The 17,392-nt window shown below is 36.2% G+C and overlaps 1 protein-coding gene across 14 annotated transcripts in view; it reads right to left on the reverse strand.

Moving 5' to 3' along the window:
* RALGPS2 (Ral GEF with PH domain and SH3 binding motif 2) overlaps positions 1–17,392 on the reverse strand; it is a 248,678-nt gene that overhangs the window by 21,717 nt on the left and 209,569 nt on the right. For 10 of the 14 annotated variants that reach the window (XR_010319389.1, XR_010319387.1, XR_010319386.1 and 7 more), the window contains 6 exons: positions 12,308–12,375; positions 10,149–10,284; positions 9,355–9,506; positions 5,676–5,730; positions 3,110–3,187; positions 1,247–1,352 (listed from right to left, as the gene is read on the reverse strand). Coding sequence is in view for 6 of the 14 variants with exons in the window: in XM_064276590.1 (XP_064132660.1) it covers positions 1,247–1,352; positions 3,110–3,187; positions 5,676–5,730; positions 9,355–9,506; positions 10,149–10,284; positions 12,308–12,375 (595 nt within the window). In the remaining 8 variants the exon portion in view is untranslated. Of the gene's footprint in view, positions 1–1,246; positions 1,353–1,376; positions 1,722–3,109; positions 3,188–3,230; positions 3,255–5,675; positions 5,731–9,354; positions 9,507–10,148; positions 10,285–12,307; positions 12,376–17,392 lie in introns of those variants that run through there. The other 4 variants (XR_002785980.2, XM_003410872.4, XM_064276592.1 and 1 more) reach the window with 3 other exon arrangements.

Consider the following 17,392-nt stretch of genomic DNA (forward strand, 5'->3'; position numbering starts at 1 on the left):
CCATGGAGCAGCACGTAGCTTCGAACCGCCGGCCTTTCGGTTAGCAGATGAGTGCTTAACCAATGTGCCACGAGGGCTCCTACTCCAAATTAGATAAACTGTATTACCTGAGGAAACGAAAAACTCCAAACAAAACAAAACAATCTTCTCTCGTTAATAGTCAAACGACTGTACTGATATTGGAAAAGAACACATTTTTGTGTTACATATGAAAAGCTTTGTTCCACTAAACTTTTTTTTTAAATACAGTTATGGTTTGGAGGACATTCTATAGTGGGTTCTATTTTATGTAGTAAAAAGACCTAGATTACCCAAAACCAAGCCCATGGTCACACAGTCAGTTCCAGCTCATGGCAAACCCATACGTTACAGACTATGAGTATTCTCGGCTGTAATCTTTCACGGAAGCAGAACCCTAAGCCTTTCTTCTGCAGGCCACTGGCTGGGTCTGAACCACAGCCTGGACATTACTGGTGAAGCACAAACCATTTGTGCCACCCAGGGACCTGCCTACGTTAAAAACAAAAAAAAAAAAGCCAGACCTACTGCCATGGAGTTGATTCTGATTCATAGTGACCCCATAGGGTTTCCAGGGCTGTAAATCTCTATGGAAGCAGACTGCCATATCTTTCTCCCAAATTTAGAGAGATTTAAAAAAACCTTAAGATTGACAAAACAAAATTAGTCCAGTTCCATTTTGTGGGACTGTTATTCTCCATTCTCTATTTCTCCTAAAGTTATTACTAAAATACTTCTTAGCAGTATATACTTTCAGGGCCCTCTAAGCAACAGTTTTATATAAGAACTATGGTTAGGGGGAGAAGCACAGGAGTACCTTGATAATGATTAAGTGGAAATTTGCACAGCAGGTATAACAACACTTTCAATTAAGAAGCAAATGTGTACTTTAAATTATTTCAAATCTTCTATATCCAGTTTTATTTCAATTGTTGTAGGTTTTTTTTTATTCAAGGGTCCTATGCATTTATGAAGGAGACCTGGAGGCATTATGGTTAAGCACCCGGCTGCTAACTGAAAGGTCAGTGGTTTGAGCCTACCAGTTGGTTTGTGGGAGAAAGACTTGGCTGCCTGCTTCTGTCAAGATTTACAGCCCTGAAAACCCTCTGAGGCAGTCCTGCTCTGTCCTATAGGGTTGCCATGAGTCGGAATCGACTCAACAGCAATGGTTTTATACATTTACATGTGTTTTAGAAGTGTGTTAAAACATAATATAATGAAATCTTACTGTAGGCTTTTTGCCTTCTTTTAACAAAGTTTTTCTCCTGAGAACACCCTGAATCGTAACGGCTCCTGGATATAAATGTACTGCCAAATCTTCCGATTCTGCAGAACTATAAATAATGAAACAAAGAAAAAAAAAATCTAAGAGCTTTTATCTATAGCAGTCATCAAGTTAAGTACTTAAATGTAGTTATTCTTATTTTTAAAACTGTTACTTCATTCAGACCTGAGAAGACACTGACAATTAGAATTGTTTATTGATCTGAAATTTACAAGCTGTCACAAAAGTTAATTAGGAGGTTATTAAAAGTCAGCAGATGGCTAAAAAAATACACTTTATTACATATCTGAACAAGCGTGATTTAGAAAGAATAAAGTAATTCACTTCAGTAAGATTAAATTAAAGTTTCTTTCCTCTTCTTAACATGCCAGGCTGCATCGCTGTTGAAGCCTTTTTTTGCCATTAGAAACTTTCAGTCCTGGTAAGGAAAGAGGAGGATTCTAATTGTTAAAAGCATTTAAGTATAAAAAACGGAAAATAAAAGGAACGAAAGCTCAAAAAAGGAAAAAAAAAAAGCTTAATTCTAAAATAGCTGAAAAAGTACTAAAAGCAGTAACAACAGATTAAAAAGCTTGGGTTTCTGCAGTAAGTTTTAATGACATCTAATATGTACGTGTCTGATTATGGGCTCTGCAAGAAAAGAGTAAGTCCAAAAGTCAAGTTTTCCTTTTCATACATCTTAAGGAAATCTTACAAAATAACCAAACATCTTAATATCTTTCTCCAACTGATTTAAGGTCCTATATTCAAAACAAGAATGATTTCTACATGTGCCAACTAAAATATGCAAACTGTTAAACATCAATTATTTTCTGGTGATACATGAATATGTAGAATTTCTACAACAGTGAAGAAAAATGAAGTTTACCAGTTTATCCCTTTATGTATTTAAAAAACGCACTGCCGTCCGGTTGATTCCGACTCATAGCAACCCTACAGAACAGAGTGGAACTGCCCCATAGGGTTTCCAAGGAGCGGCTCGTGGGTCTGAACTGCTGACCTTTTGGTTAGCAGCTGATCTTTTGACCACTGCACCACCAGGACTCCCTTTATGTATTTAGGTGTCTTCAAAGTGACTTCAAGCCTAAAAATCACTAGAAATTTCATGCTACCCATAAAACCCATTGCCATCGAGTCGATTCTGACTCATAGCATTTCATGCTAGAGCTATTTATATACAGGGAGGTATACAGATATAAAGCTCACTTCAAAAGTTTGCTATCTGGTTGTATTATGAACTGGTTAATTACGCCCTGAATGATTCCACCATCCTTTTGTTCTTCCACAGCTAATACAGTGCAGAAAGAAACCTGGATTAACTAGACTGAACCAACAATTCTATGACCATGAGTTTAAATGCACTAATATTATTTCCCGAAATAGACCTGTCTAGATTCAGGACCTGCTGTTTATCAGACACATATTAAAAAACACAAAATAAATGTAGATTAGCAAAGAAAATGCTTTGATTGCAGCCTCATGAATAACAAGCAGATTTTTGTATTGCTTATCCCAAAATTAGCAGAATTAGAAAGACCTGCGCCATTAAGAAGCTAGTGACTTGAAAGCATTTGAGAAATCTGACATAAAGATACAAGGTTTAGCAATTAGCTCTGTGGATCAGAAAGAATAGTTCAAATTTATCTCTACATTAAATTTTGGAAAGCACATTTTTCTGGGCATTTTGTTTAGTTTTTAAACTAAGTAGTTGGAAAAGAACAGAAGTAATGTCAGACCACACCCATGTAAGCCAATCACCAACACCAGAGGGGAGTTCTGTGACCCCTGAATGCAGGGGGATTGTACCTGCTGGCCTTCATGTGGCTTCGATAGCCATTTCGTGCCATTCTTGTCACTGGGCCGAGAGAATGGTATAATCTGTTCCTGTTGGATTCCATTATAAATTGTATGTGATTACATATACTTTTATTCACACAATCATCATCAGTACCTAGAACAATAATAGTTCTTCGTGTAATATATAGCTTTGTACATGTTACTAAAGGATAGTGATTTGCCTCTTTCTTTCTTACAGCATGCAGCATAGATCTCAGAAATTTTTTTTCTTCTACTATTTACTCTAAAAATACTTAGGTATCTGGTAAGAAAAAAAACCCATATATTTATACATATATTCACTTTCACAAATCTGCAAAAATAATAATAGCAAATAATACCAAAACCTGAAAAACACTTCAAAAATTTTCTTTCTCTTCTACTTTTTGGATTCCAGTTTAAATATGATGCCTGGTTTATATAATTTGTTGTTATTATATGTCCCTATGAAGACACCTAAAAAGCAATATGGCCTGCAAAGTTGAAACTACTGTGGTCCAAACACTTTATTTTCTTCCCTGTTCTTTATGTTATATCAAGGACTAATAAAAGAGATGAGCTGAGTAAAAAAAATACAGGCACTATTTATTTCCACATCAACTAACAAAACCAATAAATGATAAAAATGGTATGAGTTAACATTTATCCAAAATGGCACATGATGCTTAACAAAGGAAAGAAACACACAAACATTGATACTTCTTTGCTTGGGAAAAGCCAAAAGTAGCACTGTTGATAAATGATATTTAAAACAAAAAGCATTCTTTTAGCAACTTATGTCATAACATACTTCATATCTCTATTCACAAGGAAATAAGAACAAAAATTATCATGTTTAACAGTCAGAGTAGTATTTTCAACTTCACTACGCATGGAGTGTTAGTGTTTTAAATATAGTTCTTTATTCACTTTTTATTATTTCATGGCTGAACCTTGCTGGGCGGCATTAATTTAACTGGTCTCAAAAATTTCCAAGAGCCACTAATTTTTAAACTTGGCACATGTACAGGTAGAATTTTAGCTGCAAATGTCTGCAAAGCAAAACATTTGTCATAAAAGAAAAATGCTGTTTTGAGATTTGAAGGTAACACCATTAAATACTGTCTTCATAAGTAACCTGCTGGGATGAGAAAAGGTTATTTAACGTAACACCATTCTGCTTACTCACTTATAATTCCAGCAATCTGATAAACAATTTTGTTAACCAGTATCTTTTACCTAAAGATTACAATATATTCCATAATCGATCAACATCTAATCCTATTATGTGCTTTCCAGGGGGGAAAAAAACTAAGGCAATTTGTACAAATGCAGACAGCATGCCAGAGGCAACGCTTGTGTTTTCTCCATTTCAGGCAAACTCAAACAAAGGATCAAAAGTAATGTTTGGAAGAGAAACAATACGTAAAAACAAATTTTTTAAAAACCCCAAATCTAAAGAGAACAAAACTTGGGAAAACTGATAATCAGAGTAGAAAGGATCAGAAGTATTTTGAAATACAGGGCTTATGAGAAATTTTTTATGAAGTTTCACAAAGAAAAAAACAAGGGTTTAATTTTCTAATTAAACTGCAGAAAATTAACTAAATCAAATATATAGTTAGGATAATTGTTTTCTATTAAAAAGTGACTGATAGGGACTGGTAACTAAATACGATCAACTCCGTCACTTTTAATATGGCATTTAAAATTCAATCTAAATGACATCTTGCTGCTTTGAAACTTAGTTGCTTTGTTTACATATTATATGGAACAGAGCAATTATTTTGGTCAAGAGTCAAGTATCTTGCAAATTTGAAAATGGCAGAATTGAAATAGAGATAATGCAAGAGTCCTCATGGAAATTCGGTAAATTAAAATTACTTGTGCTGCTTGGCTACATTTTTAGGGAGATCTTATATTTGAAGTTCGATATAGCGTATATTCGTTGCCACAGGCAGATGGCAGCTTTTGTAGCTTATAAAAAAAAAAAAGCTTACAGCAACAGAAAAATGAGAAAAGGGCAGGACTTATAAAGTATTTCAGTAAAAATGTATTTACTCTGTGCAAGCTTTGAGTTTATGACAATTTAAATTCAATCTTCAAGCTGCTTTACTTATAATTTATAAATTGTGAAATCATTTTGTCCTTGAAAAAGCCGCAGAAAATGAAGTTGACCATTCCACTAAATGCCTTAAAAAATGACTTAAATAAACCAAAACTTAAGGAAATAATTATACTTTTGAAAACATAACTAGGCACATGGACCATGATTGGTTATTATTATTTTAAAATTATATTTAAGATGTACTAAATCCAAATGCGTTATGTGTCAAACCACTAAACAAATGCACAAAGATAAGACCCTACCAATCAATCACTTTCATTACTTACAACTGCAGACTTAAAGATCAAATTCTAATTTCTGCTACTGGCAGGAATCACAAATAGTCCCTTAAGGTATGTCATAAAAATTCCCTCTTAATATTCACATTACCATATGCTTTCCAACAGACAAAATAAACTCGAAGAAGTTTAAAGCGGCAATCTCTCTCACCTTTCAAAAGCAGGCCATGAGGTCTCTTCACTTAGTTCAGAACCATCACTGCTACCTAAAATCAAAAGTTATTCTATATTTTAAACATCGGAATTATTTTTCCTGTTTGGATTTTATATGTGAAAAATAAGTTCTCTAACTGTGCTCATAAAATAACCGTATTTTTTGTGGGCGGACCTCCACATACCAATTCTTCATTCTAATATTCTTACCGCTAGATTTACTTTGCAATACATTGGAATATAGTGGATGAGACTACCTAAAACAACAAGAAAACAGCATAAAACACTTCTGCACGTCTGCTTACAGCTCAGGCTCATTATGGTAATAAAGAACTTTTTCTACCACCAGAGAGTGCACAGGAGTACAAAATGCTTCCTTACTAGGTCCATCACAGTTTAAGACCAATGTTTTAATTATGGCATGTGTCTTCTTTACCTTTTAATTCCTTTTAAAACCTGTTTCTGACCTAAGGATCAAAAGCTTGATGTAATAATCAAATTCAGTTCTTTGCCTTTAAAGACAAGATAGAAGAGGGTGGAATCCCTAAATTAAAACAAACAAAAAACAGTACTAAAATAATGTAAAAATTGTCTCTTTGGCCAGAACATGAGTTAAATTGGTCTTCAAATAGAGTTTTAAATTAGCTGGAGAAAAAACTGAGCGGAATGAATAGGGATAAAATCCAGAACAGCTTAAAATGACTTTAAAACTTATTGGAAATATAATTCTGGCTCTTGACTATGTATCAAGTTGAACTGTCTGTCAGACTTTTACCGTTGGGGTTACATGAGAGAATCAAATTCTAATGCCCCACAGTAACAACTGTATGTGATGGATTAAACCCTCGCCTATACAGAATGATGATACTAGTTATGCACCATCTTTGAAAGAACTGAGGTTGATATTCACTGAAGTAATTTTCTGTGCTGTGTGTGTGGAGGGGAAACCCTGCTGGCGTAGTGGTTAAGAGCTACAGCTGCTAACCAAGAGGTCGGCAGTTCAAATCCACCAGGTGCTCCTTGGAAACTCTATGGGGCAGTTCTACTCTGTCCTACAGGGTTGCTATGAGTTGGAATCGACTCAACGGCAGTGGGTTTGGGTTTTCGCTGTGTGGAGGGGAGAGGGTGGTTGTAGATTATCTTTTGATTTGCAGCATCATGTGGTAAGACTGAAAATTCAAGCATAATCGGTATTACTTCTGTGTAGAAAATATAAGCATTCCCAGAAACACTGAGCTCAGGGAGGATATACTTACCTTTGCTAGGCAAGACTATTCTAGGTTGTCTAGGACATATACTGAAACTCTGGTGGCGTAGTGGTTAAGTGCTATGGCTGCTAACCAAAGGGTTGGCAGTTTGAATCTGCCAGGTGCTCCTTGGAAACTCTATGGGGCAGTTCTGTTCTGTCCTATAGGGTTGCTATGAGTTGGAATCGACTCGACAGCACTGCGTTTTTGGTTTAGGACATATACACATTAGAAAAAGCTTGAGGCCATTTTCCTAAGCATTTTTCTACAGTATTTTCTCAAAGCCTCCACTGCATTGTAGGTAATACTGTATGTAAAAGTTACAGCTATGGAAATAACTTTTGTGATTAAGAATTTTTTTTGTTGTTGTGTGTGTATTAACACAGTTTTAATACTACCATCTTACAGTTACAGACTTTTCAAAATGTCAAAGCTTTAAAACAAAATCCTTGATAGGTAAGTGTCCGTGTGTTAACACTCTGAATTTTATAAGCAAGGATGCAACAATCTTAACACTTACCTATTTAAAGGCCTTAAAATAACTAATAAATAAATACAAAGGCAAAAATTAAAATAGTCTATTCCTGCTCTAAAGGACAAAAGTCTCTAAGCTGAGGCACTAACTGTAACTCAATGAAATAACAAGATAACTATATTCTGGTAACTAAAAGCACATTTAAGGAAAGTAAAAGCCACAAATAACCTAAGGATGGTAATTACCGTTAGACAGTACTTATGACGGAGGGAAAGCTAAACATTATATACTTGAGAGCTATAATTAAAACAAATTGTTTTTTTTTTCTTTTAAATAACATTTCCAAGGTAAAACCAATTTTTAATTGAAAAAAAAATTACTTCCTTTCTCTTTTGAAATTATTTTGTATTATTTTTCAGGTTGAGGTTGATATTTACATATTGACCACTTAGTACATGAGTGGAGAGGTATTTCAGGTGACATTCAAAAAAAAATTTGTCATCTTCAGTTAATCATTTGCATTTATTAAAAGGGGAATATCAGAATAAACAATTGATGAATGAGGTTGAAGAGCTCTAAAGTAATTTCATTTTCAGGGTTTGCAACTCTCAAGGGTTAAGGGAATCAATGTGTTCAGGGAAATGAATTTCTTTTGCGTCTACTGCCTGTTTACTGAGACTGAGATGATCATATTAACTAACATTAGTAGGCTTAGCCTTTGAGCAATCTGGAACTTAATCACAGAGGAAGATACTTTCCTCCTTCATTTCTTTGTAAAAATAAAAATAGCACTGTATGGGTATTTTCTAAAGGGTGCTCATCTAGAAGATTTCAGAAACCAGAAGTTTAAGAAGTAAAAACAAATAATCCTCTCTCTTAACCTCACATCCCTTATATGGCCCAATTTTCTTTTTTTTTCACAGTAGCTTCTCCATTCCTCACCTGTCATTTTCAAATCTACTCCAGTCAGGGCCTTGTCCCCACTATTCTATGAAGCAACTCTTGTCCAGGGCATCAATGATTTTTATCTTGCCGAATCCTCTGGTCAATTCACTGTACCCATCTTACTTTTCCTGTACACATCTGAAACATCAACACTTCAATCCTCCTTGAGATACTTCTTCTACTGGCCTTTTGTGATATCGCACTCTGGTGTTCTCTCAAACTTTATTAGTCCCTCCTTAATTTTCTTTGATGGTTTATCTTTTTTAAAAAAATTAAAGAATATTTCTAAATACTGGAATTTTTTCCTTTATTTACACTCTCTTCCTAGGTGACTACAACCAGTCCCATGGTTTGAAACAATATATATATATGTGTGTGTGTGTGTATATATGCACACAAACACATATACACACACACACACATATACACTCATATACATACATAAATGTGTGTGTATATATATATTCCCATATATATCTTCAGTGCTGATTTTACCCCCATTCACCTACAGTTTCATATATCCAACTACCTACCTGACATCTCCATATGAACTCAACATGTCCAAACAGAACTCTTGATTCCCTAGCCTTGCCGCTCTTTACCTGCCCCCAAATGAACACACTTCTAATCTTTTCTACCTTGGTAAACAGAATCACCATCTGCCTAGCTGCTCAATTAAAACAAAACAAAACGAAACAAAAAAAGCATGAGGTCATACTTGATTCCTTTTCCTCATTCCTACATCCATATTATGCAGTTAACCAATTCAACCAGTCTACATTCTTTCCCCACCACTCCCCTTCTGGACTCAAAAGCATCAGGTACTTTTTAAACCATCATGAATTACCAGTATAAGCAGCTATAAGGAAGATGATCCTGTATCTAATAGCTACTTCGCTTTTACACATTTTCTCTACGTGTGGTAGAGTTAATCCCTTGGTTCCAGCTGGGCTTTGTTAAAAATTTCATTTTCTGTAAGATGAAACCCCCCTGATAGAAATACTTCTCACCTATTGATATTCCACTAGAAAGAGTAGAACTTTCAGCTTGGCCTCGAGATGGTGCGTGGGGCTCCATGACGCTGTCATCTAACAGATGTCTTGGCCCCGCATTTGGGAACGTTGCACTCTTAAACTCTGCTGTGTTCATTTTATGAATGAAACTGAAACAAAGAGAGACATTTTCCATCTTTTATTATTGTTACTAATTCAGGACATAAAAGGTACTTCTACATAAGATTCAGGATATAAAAGATTTACCTGCTACACTGAACTTATTTCTGAATTCTCCTACTGATGAAGACACAGATTTTACCACAAAAGTCTCAAACTTTTAAGTTTAGGGAAATTTTTTAGGAAATCTGGTCCTATCCACCTTATGTACATAGAAAATGCTTAAGAAAAAAAATAAATCAGTTTCCCTTTCTTTACATTTAGGAATGAGAGAATACTTTATATAGACCTTAATTTATGATGACTTATTTTGGCTAAGACAAGTAATGACTGTCTTGATATAAAGCCTATAATTTAAAAGGAAAATGGTATATTGCTTTCCAGATTTACTTATGACACCTCTCTGTGATGCTCATTTATCTCCCCAAATGTGAAGACACTGCTGGAAAAGCTCATTTCTAAATTTAGGTAAAGGCAGGCGTAAATACTTTTAGGCAAATGAGATATTTTACTGAATCAGAATAAGATTGTTTTTATATAAGAAAACTATGCAAGAACACTAATAAAACAGAACATAAACTAAAATTATATGTATCTCAAAAATCTGAAAGATAAAATTTAAAAATGCTGACTTATAACCCAAGCTATGGCACTTCCTATGTCCATGTGGAATCAGATTCCGAGGGGATGGGGGAGTCTGTGGTAGCAAGGCTCCTTCAGCTGCCAAACTTTTTCGTCCACTTTGTGGAGATGCTCCTACTTCAGGACCTAAAGGTTAAATAAAAGAAATTTCAAACTGTTTCAAAACACTGTTTGTATTTTTTTAATTCTTTCATATAAAATGTAAAAGGTGGTTTAAATTTTAAGATAATATTAATGTCAGTTCTATTTAATAGGCTGGGGATAAGAAAACCCTGTCTTCTGAATCCTAAAACACAAAATCCTAAGATATATAAAACCCACAGCCAGTTAGTTGATTATGGTTCATAGCAACCCTACAGGACAGAGTAGAACTGCCCCATAAGGTTTCCAAGGCTGTAATATCTTTGGAAAAAGGCTGCCATGTCATTTTCCTACAGGGCGGCTGGTGTGTTTGAACCATCGACCTTTCTGGTTGGCAGCCAAGCGCTTAATCACTGTACCACCAGGGCTCCTTAAGACATACAAAACCCATTAATTTCTACCTAAGGCAGTATAAATATTTTCCCCATTTACAAAGAAAGAAGCAGAATTAGAAGAGATCTGCTCAGGATCTCACATCACAGACAAAACACAGACTAAAGCATCTAGGTCTCCCGAGTCCTAGTTCAGTGCCTTTTTCTTTTTTTGTGGACTCTCTGCTTCTTCTGTTTTTTAAATTATGGTAAAATATATGTAAAAGAAAATTTCCATCTCAATAATCTTCACAAGTATAGTTCATCTTGTTATTGAATCATCACTCTTATCCGTTCCCTAATTTTTCCATCCAGTGCTGTTTTAATTGTTCTGCATTATAACAGTGAAGTAAGACTATGACTGTTTTTGGTATTTTTAGTACTTGGCCCAGTATTAAACTGAAAAAAAGAAAAAAATTACATCCCTATTCATATTAGTACAATTTTCCACTTAAATCACAGAAATTTCTAGTTCAATCAACCCTCACTGTCTAGGATACTGCATTCTTAAATATATATACATACATATATATGTATATATATATAAAATTAATAGGCTATTCATAAATACTTATCTATATTTTCTATCTGTTGTATCTACTTCCCTTGATTGGGTGGCATATTTGCTTGTACATCACCGACAAACTACAGGCAACTTTCTGATTAAACAACAAGCAAGCAAAAAAAAAAAAACCAAACAGAAAGGATTGACAGATTTTAATCCTAAAAATAATTTTTTGCATGTGTTAAATACTTATTTATTTTGGTGTATATTCTTGCTTATTATGCTATCTGATTTATTATTAGGTAATGTGGAGTTAATTTTACCCAAAGAATTTGGTCTTTGCCCTCGGTTCCTGAGAGCGAGCCTCTAAAACCTTGCAATCTCCCCAGCGACAGAAGTGTCTCAACTAAGAGACCTCTAGATCATATCTAACCTAACAGGTTATGCTAATGAGGTGACTCATGGGTTGGGGCTGAACAGAACAGAAAGACCCACCATGTGATATCAACTGATTTCAAGGAAGAGAGGCTGGATTTGAACTACCTAACTAGGCCCCAATAAAAGCTCTGGACATGGAAGTTCCATGGACTTCCTGGTTGGTGAAAGATTGTTAATTCATGTGGGAGGGCAGCACAACCCTTTTTGGGACATGGAAGCTCTGTTTTGGGAATCCTTCCAGACCTTGCCCTGTGTGTCTCTTCATTTATGTCCTTTTTGCTATAATGAAACTGTAATCAAAAGTATGGTGCTTTTCATGAATCCTGTGAGTCATTTTAGTGAATTAATTACCAAACCCAAGGAAGTAGTATGAGCCAGGTCAGAAGTGAGGGGGCTAACAGCCTAAAGCAATATATCCAGCAGGTGATAAGTAAGGGTATCACTAGGACTCCCAAGCCTGAAGCTGGTCTCTGAAATCTTGGGCAGATTTGGCAGCCTGAAGGACTGCGCCCTTTAATTTCTGAGGTCTGACCTAGCTTCCCAATGGTTAGGGTCAAAGGAGGAACTGATGCTTATGTAGCTAGTGTCAGAATAGAAGAGGAACAAAGGGGAATAGAATTGATTTTTACAATTTGGTGTGAGAAGTGCTATTTGATTTTTCCACGCAGGTAATGAAATAAAACTATGCACTAACCTACTAAATCTTCCCTGGAAGCAGCAGAACGTGGTGTGCTTGTCCCTGGCTCTATCTTTAATGAAAGCCTGAATTTTAAAAAGAAATAAGACACATAAAATGATTAATATTTGACAAAATGATATTAAAGTTGCTCACAAAAAAGTTAAAAACATTTTTATCAAATACTTAGCTATGTATTTTTCTTTAAGAGTACTCTTTAGCTAGTATCAAGTTTCCTATTTCTTTCATTCAAAGCCAATCTTATTGTTATTCTAGGAAATATTAGGGAAAAAAAAACATTAAAAAGCTGTATTTAAAAACACAGAAATCTCCCCAAGCTACCCCAAAGTTGCCAAACAATTCAACATATTTAAAGATATTTGTTGAATGACTAAAAGGTGATTTATCTTGAGGTCATTAATACCTGACACTTAAATTCAGGAACTTTCACATATATATCAAGTACATTACAGAAATTCTTCTAAGAATCTTTACTAGTTGGGCTATTCCGATGACTGCAGCACTGAAAATTTCAAAAACACCTTATTTAAAACTAACCAACTAATGAACCAACTGTCGTGGATTGAATTGTGTACCCCCAAAATATCTGTCAACTTGGCTGGGCCTTGATTCCCAGTGTTGTGCGACTGTCCACCATTCTGTCATCTGATGTGATTTTCCTGTGTCATAAATCCTATCTCTACAATGTTGGTAAGATGGGATTAGCGGCAGTTATGCTGATGAGGTGTGACAATCTACAAGGTTGGATTGTATTTTGAGCCAATCTCTTTTGAGATATAAAAGACAGAACTAAGCAGAGGCTGAGGGATCTCATACCACTAAGAAAGCAGCACAGGGGGCAGAGCATGTCCTTTGGACCTGGGGTCCCTGTGCCTGAGAAGCTCCTAGACAAGGGGGAAGACTGATGACAAGGGACTTCCTTCAGAGCCTGCAGAGACAAAGTATTCCCCTTGGGCTGACACCCTGAATTTGGACTTGTAGACTACTAGACTGTGAGAGAATAAATTTGATTTGTTGAAACCATCCACTTGTGGTATTCTGTTATAGTAGCACTAGATAACTAAGACACCAACAAACTCAACTTCTCAAAACAAAGATCTATAAAGATAAAAAGGTTGTTGGCAATAAACAGCCTTGGTAACACTTGGTCTGAGTCAAAGGTTATTGGTTTATTAGTTCTATTTAACATAACATATCCAATGGAAACCCTGGTGGTGTAGTGGTTAAGTACTATGGCTGCTAGCCTAAAGGTCGGCAGTTCAAACCTGCCAGGTGCTCCTTGGAAACCCTATGGGGCAGTTCTACTCTGTCCTATAGGGTCACTATGAGTCGGAATCAACTCGACGGCAACAGGTTTGGTTTTTGGTTTATCCAGTTTTGAGTTCCACACTAAAAGAGATTATTATTCCTATCAGGGGAAGCTATTTCAGAAAATAGAATAATAAAGAAGTTATAGAAAATATTTTGCTGTAGTCTATGACTCCTTCTATTACTAAGTATTAGTCTTGAAAATTAATAAAAACTGGTGAGTGCTTTATTAGCTGGAGTTTTTATGAAACTGCCCAAAACAAGTGATATTCATAATGATAAATATTAAATAACGTATATTAGAAGTTTTTATCTTATTATTTCTTTGATAACGTTAAGAGGAAATTAAGTACGATTATATTCCAATTATCTGTAACGTAAAATCCATGTACTGAGCAGATGAATGGTTAACCAGAACACTCCTTTTTTCTTCTTCTTTTTAATAGAATCGGTTTACTTTAATTCCTTAGGCTACAGACTATGTTGCAGTCATTGATTTGATATTTACTGAACCCCTATTTTGTGTTGGGTACTATATTCAGTGCTGTGAATATAATAGATACTAAGACAGACATGGTATTCCTGCCCTTCTGAAGCTTATGGTCTAGGTGACACAGAAGTAAACAAAATAATTACAATTCCTAATGCAGCATCAGAACAAAGGAACAGAAAGGACATAAAGGGAGGTGCTGAGTGAATCACAGTGTGATCAGTAGTGGCTGAGAGCTGGCGGCAGTATTAAAAACAGCAAAAGCAGCTTAAAGAGCACAGAACTGAGGGCTAGTCCAGGGTATTATATGCAATATCATCAAAACACCATATAATAATTAACAGTGATGCTGACTCACTGAGAGAAAAGATTATTTTCAGTATTAAAATGAAATAACTTAGAAGGGTTTTCACTGCGATTAAAGCCCATGCATGTAACTGGTACTGTCTAGACTGGCTGCCTATATAGATGAAGCTGCCAAACAGAAGCCTTTGGATAAGTGAAGTATTATTTTTATTTAAATATTTTTCATCATAAAAATCATTTTTTCCCCTAACAATTTCAATGGCTCTTAACTTAAACTGCTCTAGGGGTTGCCATGAGTCGGAACTGACTCGATAGCAACTAACAACATCTTAAAGTGTTTAATTATGTAAGCTCATGAAATCCAACTGCATCTTTAGGGAAAAAAAAAAATCTACCCTCGCCAGTGCCTCAACACCACCAAATAGCTTGTAATCCCCCACACGAACACACTTTCTCACCCCATTCCTTTGATCATTACATCTCCTGGAATGCCTTTCCTTATCCTTCATGTGGGACTAACCCCTACTCGCTTGCTAAGATCCAGCTCTGGTGACTATCTCCTGAAGCTGTTCTCTCTTCACTTTCCAGCAGGATCAGGTCTCCCCTTAGCTAGGTTCCCATAACACCCTAAGCATAACCCTGTATAGCATTGTTCAAACTGTGTTGTAATTGTCTGTTTGGTGGATGTGTCTTGCATTAGGCTGAGGGCAAGAACGATGTTTTATTCATTTTTATAGTCCCAGCAATTAGCACAGTGACTGGCCTGTAGCAAAAGCTTAACAAACACAGGTAGTCCCCAACTTATGACATACTCGAGTTATGACGAATTCCACTTAGGACCGTCTTTTTTTTTTCCTTCAGTACATCTTCTCGTTACTAGTATGTTATAGCACGTAATTTGCTGATGTTGTCATTTGGAGATGTTCGATTTTATGATTTACTGTTCAAAACACTGCTGGATATTTAAAGACACTGATAATAAAGGGCAATAATAGTGAAAACTAAAAAAAAAAAAAAAAATGAGGTACTTGATTTATGTCAGAAGTAACTTACGATGGAGTCGTCTGAAGGAAACCCCATCGTAAGTCAGGGACCACCTGTGTTTTTAAAATAAGGAGTAGGTTGCTCTGGTTCCAGCTACTCATGAAAACAAAAATCAAAAACAGCATCAGCTTTCCCACAATGATGATATATCTTTAATATGTCAGTTTATGTTGTCGTTGTTGGGTGCCGACCAGTCGGTTCCGACTCACAGCAACTCTGTGTATAACATAGCAAAATTCTGCCTGATCCTGAGCCATCCTCAAATTGTTGTTATGCTTGAGCCCACTGTTGTAGCCACTGTGTTAATCTACCTTATTGAGGGTCTTCCTATTTTTCACTGACCCTCTACTTTACCAAGCATGATGTCCTTCTCCAGGGGCTGATCCCTCCTGATAACACTGTCCGAAGTACATGAGGCATAGTCTTGCTTCTAAGGAGCATTATGGTTGTACTTCTTCCAAGACAGATTTGTTCGTTCTTTTGGCAGTCCATGGTATATTCAATATTCTTCGCCAACATCACAATTCAAAGGTGTCAATTCTTCTTTGGTCTTCCTTATTCAATATCCAGCTTTCGCATATGAGCAACTGAAATACCATGGCTTGGGTCAGGCGCACCTTAGTCTTCAGGGTGGCATCTTTGCTTTTCAATGCTTTAAAGAGGTCTTTTGCAGTAGATCTGCCCAATATGTCTTTTGATTTCTTCAATGCTACTTCCATGGGTGTTAACTGTGGATCCAAGTAAAACGAAATCCTTGACAACTTCAATCTTTTCTCCATTCATCATGATGTTGTTTACCGGGTAGAGTTGTGAGGATTTTTGTTTTACCTTGAGATGTAATCCATACTGAAGGCCATGGTCTTTGGTCTTCATTAGTAACTGCTTCAAATCCTCTTCACGTTCAGCAAGCAAGGTTGTGTCATCTGCATAACACAGGCTGTTAATGAGTCTTCCTCCAATTCTGATGGTCTGTTCTTCTTCATATAGTCCAGTTTCCCCGGTTATCTGCTCACCATACACATTGAATAGGTACGGTGAGAGGATATAACCTGCCGTACACCTTTCCTGACTTTAAACCATGCAGTATCCCCTTGTTCTGTCCAAACAACTGCCTCTTGATCTATGTACAGACTCTTCATGAGCACAATTAAGTCTTCTGGAACTCCCACTTTTTGCAATGTTATCCATATTTATTATAATCCACACAGTTGAATGTCTTTGCATAGTCAATAAAACACAAGTAGACCTCTTTCTGGTATTCTCTGCTTTCAGCCAGGATCCATCTGACATCAGCAATCATACCCTGGTTCTACGTCCTCTTCTGAATCCTGCTTGAGTTTCTGGCAGTTCCCTGTCAATACATTGCTGCAGCCACTTTTGAACGATCTTCAGCAAAATTTTACTTGCATGTGATATTAATGATATTGTTCTATAATTTTCACATTCGGTTGGATCACCTTTCTTGGGAACAGGCATAAATACGGATCCCTTCCAGTCGGTTTGCCAGGTAGCTGTCTTCCAAATTTCTTGGCATAGATGAGTGAGCACTTCCAATGCTGCTGCATCCATTTGTTGACACATCTCACTTGGTATTCTGTCCATTCCTGGAGCCCTGTTTTTTGCCAATGCCTTCAGTACAGCTTGGACTTCTTGCTTCAGTACCATCAGTTGTTGATCATATGCTATTTCCTGAAATGGGTGAACATCAACCAATTCTTTTTGGTATAGTGGCTGTGTACTCCTTCTACCTTTCTTGATGCTTTCTACCCCGTAGAATCCTTCAATATTGCAACTTAAGGCTTGAATTTTTTCTTCAGTTCTTTAGTGGCTTAAATGGCCAAGTCTATCATCTTAGCGAAGTACAAATGATCTTCAATAAACACTATACTATGCTTTTGCTATAAACCAGAAAACCCAACCCGCTGCTGTCGAGT

The sequence above is a fragment of the Loxodonta africana genome, chromosome 25 (genome assembly GCF_030014295.1).
Source record: "Loxodonta africana isolate mLoxAfr1 chromosome 25, mLoxAfr1.hap2, whole genome shotgun sequence".
NCBI lineage: Eukaryota > Metazoa > Chordata > Mammalia > Proboscidea > Elephantidae > Loxodonta > Loxodonta africana.